Genomic DNA, 11,343 nt, shown 5'->3' on the forward strand with positions numbered 1-11,343 from the left:
TTGTAACAGACAACAAACCCCAAGTAATAACAGTTACTGCTAAGTAAACTTTCTCTTTCAAATTCTTTTTTATTTTCACATTCACACTGAAGGTGACTCTAGCAGTTTTGCCTTCCTCAGAGAGTTACCTCAGTGTAGATCTCAGACTTATTGTGAAAATGAAGACCACATCATCATTCTTTCAAATGTTTCTTGAACAGAAACATTTGTAGTATAGCAACAGGGGTCAAAATAGCTCTGTTACTATTACTCTGAGTGGGCTTTTGGACCACTGTATCTGTTTCATAGCAATCTTTGCACCAGCTGACCATGCAGTACAGCCAAATTTGCATCTATGGGAGTATTGAGCTGCAGAGTCAAGCTGATGGGAGGGAGACTGATGAAATCCTGTACTCATACAAGTAAGATAGCCAAAGATGACCTTGAATCCAAACTATGCAGGGTAAGAAAGTGGAACTTGTCTTTATCAGGGTTGATGGCTATAGGCACAATATAGTTAGTTGCCTAAAGTGTTGGAACTAGTTGAGGTTTCCCTCTACAAATTCCCTTCCACTGTAGGACCTTCACGATGCTCAGTTGCTGACAAACTGGCACAAAAGTTAGAAAAAAACATTGTCCCAGTGTTTGCATTTGATTCATCGTTAATTAAACTTGGCCTATCAAAAGTAATTGGTGTTTTTAAAAAGATGTAGAGAAGATAATTAATTAAGATAGTTTTACAATGATTTGTCAAATTCGATTGTCTAATATCATCTGCGTACATGTGTATTTAGCAACCATGTTAATTCAGTGGAAACCATGTATGTTTGTCTTCTCTGAAAATCCAAACGGAATATAAAATACTAACTGGCATTAAAGTGCTTAACTTTTGATGTATAAAGGTGACCTTAGATCATTTGGTTTTTAAAGTCTACTAAACATAAATGCATTATTATTACTGACACATCCCTGAACCAGTTATCACATTTATGAAGCTTGGAGCCTTTGAAAACTAGACTCACATATATATTTTTGCATCTAAAAGAATGAAAAAAACCCGAAAACTATGTGAATGCATTTTTGTTTATCTATGGAGTCTGTGTTACTTGCTGAATTAGAAATATTTTGTTCCTTGGGAATGGCAGATATATGCACAAAACTGTTTACCTGAGCTCAAGACTACCCTAATCAACCTCTGAGCCCAGAAGTCAGCCTCTCAGCAGTGGTTGTCATGGATGAATTTAGGGGCTTCAGGCTGGCATTTTCCTTCATTCCACCAATGGATATCAACAGTAGAATAATGTGAGGAAGCTTCCACCACTGCTTCCTTTGCAGAACCTGTTCTGTGGATAGAGGATTTCATGCCCTGGTAAACATATGTTAAACAAGGTTGGCTGAATAAGGCAGCAAATAGAATTATATTATTGTGATTTTTATGTGCCTTCTAATTATGTATCTATGGCCTAGATACTCATATGCTGTGTAGCTGTGAAATGCCTAAACAGGAGTAACACCAGTGCAGCACCTTTCACCACCTTCCAAATCTCTTAATCTGAAGAAGTGGTCCTTCAGGCATTGGGAAGCTTTTTTCCTCCAGATGTAAATTATTTATGACTCCTCCCTCCAGTCAGATTCTCCATTTTGTAGTATTTTGAAGGAGGTATCATGAAGGTCTCAGAACACTGCATTTCCCCTTTGGGATGCCTTTTCTTTCTGTAGCAGTCTATTTTCATAAAACCTTCCAGAAACTAACTGGGACCTCTTTGCCACATGAAGTTTAGCTAAAATGGGAAGATGGATTCAAAAGTTATTAGGGCACATGTAGGTATGTAGGTATACGCAATCTGAACACATTGGCCTTGATTTTTATATAAAACTAGATAGAAAGGGAGTATAAGTGCGGAGGTGAAGGAATAAGAAAAAAGTAAAAGAGGGTTTTGGTCTAGTGATCACTGATTTATATCTAAAAATGTTCTAAACAGTTACAGTTTGAAAGTTAAAGGAAGTTTATGGGGTATCATATACTGAATGAATTGGAGAAGGATGGATGTCATGTGTGTCATGTGTTGAATATTCCATTCTCATAATCAAAGGATGCTTTTGTGCTTTTTCTAAAAAGTCTGATTAAAAGATGGAGTTTGCAGCTTTCTGAAATTTGCTGCTGTTGCAGGTGTCTTTATCATCTACATTTGAATTTGAATGTATGGAAGTAAAGGTTCATAATTGCCTAATACACCTGCTATCTGTTGTCTATTTCTTTTAAATATTATTTTGATAAAATGGACAAAGACAGTGGTTCATCCCTTGTAGTGGGAACAAACACTTTGTGCAGTGTTCTTCAGCATACATTTTTACCGAAGGCAACTAGAAGTGTTGTTGGATGGTACCCCTGCCAGTGCTCTGAACTTCCTCTCCACAGATCAGCTCACCTGTGGAATTAAAATGTCAAGTCCCACCAGGCAGTGACTGCACCTGTGGTGCCTACTGATAGTACACTGTGCACACAATACAATAATTATCAGGAGAAGAGCAGAAAATGTATTGAGCAAATATTTTTGGCTATGAGGAAGAAATAATGTTAAGTCAACCTGACATAAATGTCCGTACAGGAACTGGAGCTTTTCAGTAAAAAAAAAAATGTAATACTATTCATTCCATTTTAAATAATTTTTGTTTCAACCTCCAAAGTCCAGTGTAACCTTTTACGGAGGAAATAATACATGCAGGTATGTTTCTAAAGGAGGCATCTTCAAGAAATAGAAAGCTGAATAACATTGTTTTATTATAGTAAAAAAAATTTACTCTTTTGCAACTTTTCAAAGGCTTTCAATTATGCTTAGCTTGACTTGTCTCTCACTGTAGTGTGAAGATCGAGTATTAGCTGAAGTATAGAAAGACAGTGGTGTGAAATGACAAGCATTGTTTTTCATCAAGCCAAAACCAGAGCTTATTTGCCTCTTTGTCTTGTATGCCATATAGATGGCCAGAGAATGTATTAGGCTGGGAGTGGGAGAGAAGACAACAACTATTTCATAGGAAAATGCAAAATGTGAAAGAAAGGGTGGTTGCAGGTTCAAAAAAAAAAAGGAAAATCAAAGGACAAAGCAAATAAGAAGGGGAAAGAAGTTACTCAGGAAAAAGACAAACAAAGGAAGCAAGAATTGAAAGAATTTAAAACAACACTGGGTACCTTTTTCTGCTAATGCAAATAATCATAGCTTTGCTCCCTTCACTTGAACTTTTCCCATTTATGCCAGCAATATGTAGCACAATGGACAAGATCACTCTGGAATGGAAGACATGATCAAAAAGAAAGAAAAGGGTGTGGAAGAGAGAGCACACCACATTTAGGTCATAGAATGTAATTTAATTTATGTTCCAGAAACACACATGTATTTCCATAACAGATGTTTTTGGGTATCTAAGTTTGGGTGAAAGGGATGGGACGGTTGGTTATTTTGAGCACTTGTTATATTGCTATTACTAGATAATGACCCTGGATTATGTAGTTAAATATTAGAGTTGCCATGGTTGCTAGCTATATCTTATATTCTTAGCACTGGCTGGTTTTCTCTTTTTCCTCCCCCAGATAATTCTAATATAACTCTCCAGAAAATATCAGTTGATTACCACCTTGTTTAGGATCACTCCTTTTCTTTGCCATGGATATGTTTTGTTTCCTTCTTTTACATACATTATAGCAGACGTGCAGTGGAGACGTCTGCTCAATTTTGTGGCATCCTTCCATATGCTTTAGCATGCTCTCATGACCATAGGACTGATTCTAAGGTCTCAAGTCCAGATGGTTTCTCCAGGTACACTATTTCTGGAGTGTCTTTTGGAACGCTATTGAGACGAGTAGTCTTCAGACTTCCAGGTACTGCAGGAAAAGATTGGTATGAACCATAAAGGCAATTTTTTTATCTTAGTAATTTTCCCATTCTAGACCTGATTTTTCATCATCGTGCCAAGCAGTGGAAATTACAATTTTATGTGTAGAAAGAGAAACCTCAGCTTGCCCTATTGCAGTTATGAATACTTAAGGACCTTTTATGTGCTGGCATCTAAGACATGTTTTAATTTACATTAAAACAGGCTGTCTGCTTGTTTTAAACATTAATTAGTAGACTTTGAACACACAAAACAGTCTCCTTAGACAGCAGTTATGTTACAGGGTGTCATGATTCCTCCTGATTTGAAAGCCATGTCAAATGTGGGAAGAATAAATGATCTTATGCCCACCAGAACACACAGACACTTGTTAGTTGGGAAGAAATGTGTAGTACCAGAGATGCATGATCTTGAATATGTTCTTCACAATGGAGGAAAGACAAGTGTGCCTCTTTGCACTGTGGAAGCAGTTTTTCTTGATGTCCAAATACACTTGTCTTCAGATAGATTTATCTGCTTTGTCTGCCACTTTTCTTGATGTTTATTCATTGTGAATATTTCTGTAAGGGAAATCTGTTCTCTGCATGGTCAGTTGTTAAGGTCAGGACAAGAGAAATAATTTCCCAAAGACCATGCTGGGTTTTTCTTCTGCTCTGGTGTGGCTCGTGGTTTATTGGTTCATGATGCAAATCACACTTGTCTTCCCTTCCCACCCAAACCCCTCCCTGAGAAAGAACACTTAAACTGTACATTACAGATTGTCCTGAAGCTTCAAGTACCTCAGCACCATTTTAGAAAATACCTTATGAATGCCATTAATATTTAAACTCAGGGTAACCATTAACAGGAAACATAGATTACACAGTGCTAGATTTATTTATTAAGCATCCATAACAAAGGCTAGATGGTGCAAGAGCTTAGTATGGTGTTCTTTAACCTCTGGAAGCTAAGTTCAAATCCTGGATTAGATCAGAAGCAAATGTTAGTTACTGTCTTCATCCTTTTGTGAGCTTCATAAACCATACCATTCATAACATTTAGCAATTCCCTGGTACTCTAATTTTAGATCTCTGTGGCAGGCTGACAGTATTTGCCTGAAACATCACCCTACCCTATAAACAGGTGTTGATCCTGATGGGAAGGGAATAAGTAGGTTCTGCTGACTCAGAAGCGGGCAATTTTGCTACCTCAGTGCAAGGAAACTGCTTTGTACTAGGGAAGTCCTAGACTGTGGACTACAGAAATGGGTATATTGTGATTTTAATGCATTTATATTTTGTTTAATACAAAAGCTAAATCCCAGGGGAAAAAAAAATGTTATCTGTGCTGCTTGGGTATTACTAGAGAGTGGCACAAAAGCCATGCCTGCACATAGCCTCATCTTATCAAATCAGGACTGACACTCATTAAGAGCTGTCTGAGTTTGCATGTTGTCTGTCTGTGCCACTCCTGGCTCAAGTCCAAATGGAGTAGTTAGTACCTTTCTTTTAATTCTTTACTAAAAATCCCTTTGGAAAAGGTTTACCTGCTTTTAAGATGCTGATTACTTCTTAATATTTTTGCTGCATCTCCCTTTAAGAACCTCCTAAAGTGTAAGAAAATGAAGAATGATTCTGAATTAATTTGTTTGGACACTTCTGAGTCAACAGTCTGTAATTTGGAGGAGCTTAATTTAATCCTTCAGTCCAGCATTGCACCAGTAGAGTAATTCCAAAGAAATATTCCTAAGCTCTTTTTTGCTCCCAAGAAACATGAATCTTCTGGAGGAAGCCCTAAGAGACTGAAGTGATTAAAGATGCCATACTTGTAAAACCTTATTGTCGCTAAATGCATTTCTCACTCTCTAAAGCATACATGCAATTAGTCCTTTGTGGCCTATAGTCCCATTAATAGGAGCTGTCTAGCAAGATAAGTTCATTTTAGCCAATGTGAAAAACTGGTTGATCTTGTATGGCCCAAGTGAAGAGGAATGAAATGCTGCTTTTAAAATTTTTACAGCTAATATACCAAATGTTAATAGAATTCTGCTGAACAAAAATATGCTCTTGATGTTTTCTCTTAAGAGCTTGGTGAGCTTGGTGAAAGGAAACAGAAGAGGCTTTGCTGCAGCATAGCTCCTGTGCAGTACACCAGTGGTATAAAACAAAGGCAACGTATTTAGCTACAGGGGGGTTTCTATACACTGCAGCTTTTGGATGATTTAAAATTGCTATAATGGCTGCTAACTTTTTTTTTTTTTTTTTTTTTTTTATGGGAAACATGGGAGAAATGAGTATGCCAGGGCTCTCTGCTGACTTGACTCCTTGAACTGCAGTAACTTTGTAAACAGTCAGCTAAACTAGGGGAAAACTCTGCAGTCACTTAAAGCTGTAGTAGAGACAGAGAAAGATCAAACTAAGATCAAACTGATTCTAAAAGAAGGCCAAATAGAAATGTTTTTCAAGACCTGCGTGCTTACAGTTTTGTTGCTGTAACTGGTAGTTTTGCAGCTATAAGTAATGTAAGTGATCAGCAAACACTGAAATGGTATCATTTCATGAATACTCTGACCTGTAGTGATAGAATTGCTAAGCTGTAGGAATTTCCTGTCTTAAATCACCGTTCCAGCCTGACAAGAGGGCTCTTTTAAAGACTGTGGTAAAGGCTATCCACTTTGAAGGCATTACATCTTCCCACTGATGATCTATAAGTATTGTTTTGACTCGACTGAGACATAAAGTCAGAGGTCTATGAACAGTTAAAGATTAACTAATCTCTGAGATAGAATGATCAAAAGAGCTGAGAACCTTTTAGAAGAGATTTCCTGTAGCAAGTGTGAATAAATGATTTGACTTTCAGGGGAAAGAAAGCAGAGGCCAGGCTAGCCTGCTGGCTAACTAAGTGGAAAGCGATTAGATACCCTGTGAGTTACTCATGCCTTCAGTGTGTTTTGTTTTAAGACCTCTTTTATCTTAACTTGTGCTGAGGTAATTTCAGTTGATATTATACAAGAGACTGCAGCTCCTGCCCAGCTCTGGGAATACAGGGCACTGTGTGACTCCCTCCAGAAAGAAGCACCTGCTTGAATCCTGCGTCTGCTCTTAGAAAGACCAGGAGGGGTCAGGTTTGCAGCAGTATCACTCTTCTTCAGCATAAACCGGTCTGAGCATAAACACATTATAGAAACAATATATGTAGTTCAGATTCAGGCGCCTACTACTTACTAGAGTAATTTCTTTTGTAGCAGAGAGTAGGAAACCAGGCGTACTTCACAGAATTTACTGACAAATCTAACTAACAGAACAAAAAAAAAAACCCAGAAAACAAACAAATTGTTTGGTATTGAGAAAAAAATTACCTGTTATTCTTCAGGCAAAATATTAGCATGAGGTTTCCAGGAACTTGATTCTCCCCCCATGAACTGCATGTTCAGCTCTTACTGAAGTTAGAGGTACTTGAAGGTATCTTAGCATAGAATCATAGAATCATAGAATAGTTAGGGTTGGAAAGGACCTTAAGATCATCTAGTTCCAACCCCCCTGCCATGGGCAGGGATACCTCACACTAAACCATGCCACCCAACGCCTCATCCAACCTGGCCTTGAACACCGCCAAGGATGGAGCATTCACAACCTCCCTGGGCAACCCGTTTCAGTGCCTCACCACCCTCACAGTAAAGAATTTCTTCCTTATATCCCATCTAAACTTCCCCTGCATCTTGCAGGTTTGGTCACTGAACAGCAAACCTGTCAGAGATTTTGGCAGCTTCATTTTTTAAAGAGAAAGGTAGGACTTTTAACAAATTAATTTCCTAGGCCTTTATTTCACAGGAAGTCGAGAAATAGCATGTTAACAACCTATAGCCCAGCTTTAACCTAACACATGATGCCAAATACTTGCGTACTGCCATTTTTAATCTTTGGGGGTTTTTTTGTAATCCTCAGAAAGGAGCTGATCGCCAGGCTGGAACAAGTGGAAAAAGAAAGCATGGATGCTGCTCAGCTGGCCAAGGAGTATGCAGAACTGACAGAGGAGAACCGAACACTGAAGCTGGCCCAGACACAGTGTGTAGAGCAACTGGAAAAGCTCAGAATACAGTACCAAAAGAGACAGGGGTCCTCATAACTCTCAACTAGTTTACGTGAGGCAGTTAATACAGGATTGGTCCTGTGCTGGAAAGAGATTTTAAAATAAAGGTCTGTTTAATATGTTATAATACTTTGCTACAGATACAGAGTATGTAGAAGTCTATATTTGATTTAATGCTTGCCATCCAGTAGCTTAATATAATGGATATTTCATCCATTATATAATGGATATTTTATTTCAAGTAACATAATTGAAGTTAATCTATCCCCATTATATGTTCTAGTAGATCGAGTTTCTTTTCTAAACATATTTCTTCCAATTTAAGAAGATATGGACACACTAGAAAATGATATAAATAGTCTCTGTGTTGGAAATTTGGACCATAGTAAGGCATACAACAGGGACAATATTAATATATGGAATACATGTATGTTAATTTTAGTTTGGTGAAGATTTTTTTAATTATTTTCCTCATGCCTGAAATGTTTGGAAGTTATATTAAAACAGGTCTCACTGGTAAAAACTATACTTCATTATCCCATGTCAACTTTACAGTGTTGTATAAAATCTGAGAAATTGCACATTAAAAATTGAAGTAGCATAATTATTTTTATCAAATGAGTGTACTGCCAGTAATAATTTGCAAGTAATGAAATTAAAAGAAAACTAATGAGGTCAGAAATTCTTTCCTCGAGCATAAAGGTAACTTGAGAGTCTTTTTATTGTACTTTTGGGAACGCAAGAGATTACCATAAGAATACTACCATCATAGTTTCAAGTGAAAATATGTCAGTAAAAGTACTGTGAGGATGTTTTGTTCTTATTTTATGGCCTGTTTTGAAACATAAACGGCTGTAAGTAGGGACAGGAGTTCCATTATATCCAAATAACCTGGAAGTAAAATGTTAATCTTATTTGCTCTATTTATCCCTGTATTTTCCTAGATCAACTGAAATTCCTTTGCTATACTTCCATTTCTATTCATACAGTATTTTTTTCATTAAAAGTGGATATAGAAATGCCATTTTATGTTCTGAATATTATTAAATCACCCTGTATTTTTAACTCTGCTTGACAGTGGCAGTTTGTTACATGTTCATGAGGTTGGAATTGAACTTGATGTGTCGTTAATCCTGAAATGTGTCTTAGTAATTGAAAACTATGAATTTAAGATTTCTGCCAGAACTTTAGCTTTGATGATTTGCACTAAACTATTATAAAAGTGGCATATTATGTTAATCAGAACAATTCCTGGGGAAGTCTTTTGGCACCAAAATGTTCCCCAGTAATTCTGGCAGCAAAGGGTACAATAAGAAATATAAGATGCCCTTTTTTAATCTGTGCTAACTACCTACAGTTTTCCCTGCAGCACAGGCATGAGAACAGGCTCCAGGCTACTACCAGCCCCTGACATTGCAGTAGGAGAATATGAGGAGGCAGCGGGAGAGGACGGCCTTGTCTCCACTTCTCCTCCTGAGCCACCTGAGCAGGGGCTGTGTAGGTGCCCCACACTGCTTACTACCTTACCCTGGCCACTGCAGAGACACGAAGGGAAATCCCCGATCTGAGGCACATGCTTTCTACTGGGATGCTTCACAGGCAGTGTACCACTGTATTTATTCCTCTTTCATTGGTCCAGTTTTCACTACATCTTGTGAAAGCTGAAGAGAAAAAATACATAATGAATAAAATGCACTTGGGATGTCAAGCCTGGGAATGCTGGAAAAGCCTTGTCTGAGTTTTGCTCTGATAGGAAACACCATGTACAGACTTCAGAGCTTTGCTCTGAGCACAGGTCACTCCAGAATCCAGGATGTGTTAGTTTTGTCTGTATTTATGTGTTTTGAACAAGAGGATTCTAATTTTAAAAACTGATTTGTCATTTTAGTCAGAGATTTTTCCATCTAGCATTGAAAATGTCAGCCAGTCTGGTGATTTCAGTGAATTAATTGAAAACTGTGCAAATTACATAAAATTGTTTCATTAACAGACTGGCTTTGGATGGAAATGGATCAGACAGTGGAATGTTACTTGCAAATAACAGTGTTCACCTTAAAATTTTCTATTTAAGTGCAGCCATTATGCTTTGTATGTCAGAATAGTAACAGATCATATCTCAGAGAAAAACCTGAGGGTTTTCCTTCTTCACAGTCGTGTGGAGAAGGAAAGCTGGGCCTTGTTTGTGGCACAGAGCAATTAGTGAGTAGCCAGGGAATATGGTCTTCCTAACTGATAGATACTGACCAGTATGGAAGTCTTCAGGGAACGTTTTTACAGGTGTACAAACACCGAATTCATGGTGGTGTCCAGCTACCAGACTGGACAAATAGGGAACTCTTAAAACACCCCAAACTAATAGATTTGTATTTAATCTGGACTGTGGCTATTTGCAGTCAAATTTTCCCCCTACTTTTAGTTCTGGTGAAAGAAAAAATAACTGCTTTGTATCAATATATTTGCCTGCCAGCTCATGTGCCTGAGAATAGTGACTCATAGAAATCACAGTCCAAATGAGTAAAACTGATATAGAACTACCAAGGAAGAGAAAGTGTCTCGTGAAAACAATTTTTTAAAGAAAAAATGTCAGGGGAAATGGGATTCAAAGACAGGAGTGCAGATGAATGGAATTTTCCAAAAATATTCATAGGAAAGTGAAATAAAAATGCAGAAAAATGAACACAACCCAGACAATGATTCAAGTGTTGCAAAGAGTAAAACTGGCTGTAACAGCCTTCTGAGAGGTAACTGCTGTATCTATCATCCGCCTGTTGATTTCTTTATCAAGAGCATAATAATGATAACCATTTCATATTCAATAAATTTCCGATTTTGACATGATGAACTTTTCCTCTATATATAACTTCAAACTGTGTAGCTCTGCTGACTCAATAGCTGAAATTAAGTTTTTAAAGAAAACATGTATCAAATTTATGCTGTAATTTCCAAACAGACAATATGATTTATATCCTTCTGGTACTTAAGGAGAGATCTTAAATTGGTCTGCAGATAGGTCCATTGTAAGCATAGCACTGTAAAAAAGAGATCTATACAACTATTTCAAAGATCTTTTTACACCATATTTCACCCAAGGACTTAGAAGGTAGTTTCAGCTTTTGAGTTCAGCCAATGAAAGGTTCAATTTTATAACTTATGACTCCAGCCTGGGACAACTGCGGCTGTATTCAGGAAAACAGCAGTGCAGTCTGAGGCTCTTGCTGGCAATTCACCAGTGGTCAGAAGACAAGGAAAGACATGTGAAAGGCTCAGATGACAAAAGAAGTTGCGAAATCCATACAGCTGCATAGATACAGTCCGATACACAGATAAAGTATATTTCTTGCTATTATCCAGGTTATTCAGGTTAGCAAAAGTAAGCATACCACTATGATGACAAAGGTGTTTGCT

The 11,343-nt window shown here is 37.6% G+C and overlaps 1 protein-coding gene across 1 annotated transcript in view; it reads left to right on the plus strand.

Moving 5' to 3' along the window:
* Window positions 1-7,974, plus strand: part of MAP3K7CL (MAP3K7 C-terminal like) — a gene marked incomplete at both ends in the record, with an annotated part of 28,241 nt that extends 20,267 nt beyond the window's left edge. The window contains one exon of the mRNA XM_080612906.1: window positions 7,794-7,974. Coding sequence (XP_080469032.1) covers window positions 7,794-7,974 — 181 coding nt within the window. The remainder of the gene's footprint in view (window positions 1-7,793) is intronic.
* Window positions 7,975-11,343: the final 3,369 nt, after the last annotated feature.

The sequence above is a fragment of the Psittacula echo genome (assembly GCF_963264785.1).
Source record: "Psittacula echo genome assembly, chromosome: 3".
NCBI lineage: Eukaryota > Metazoa > Chordata > Aves > Psittaciformes > Psittacidae > Psittacula > Psittacula echo.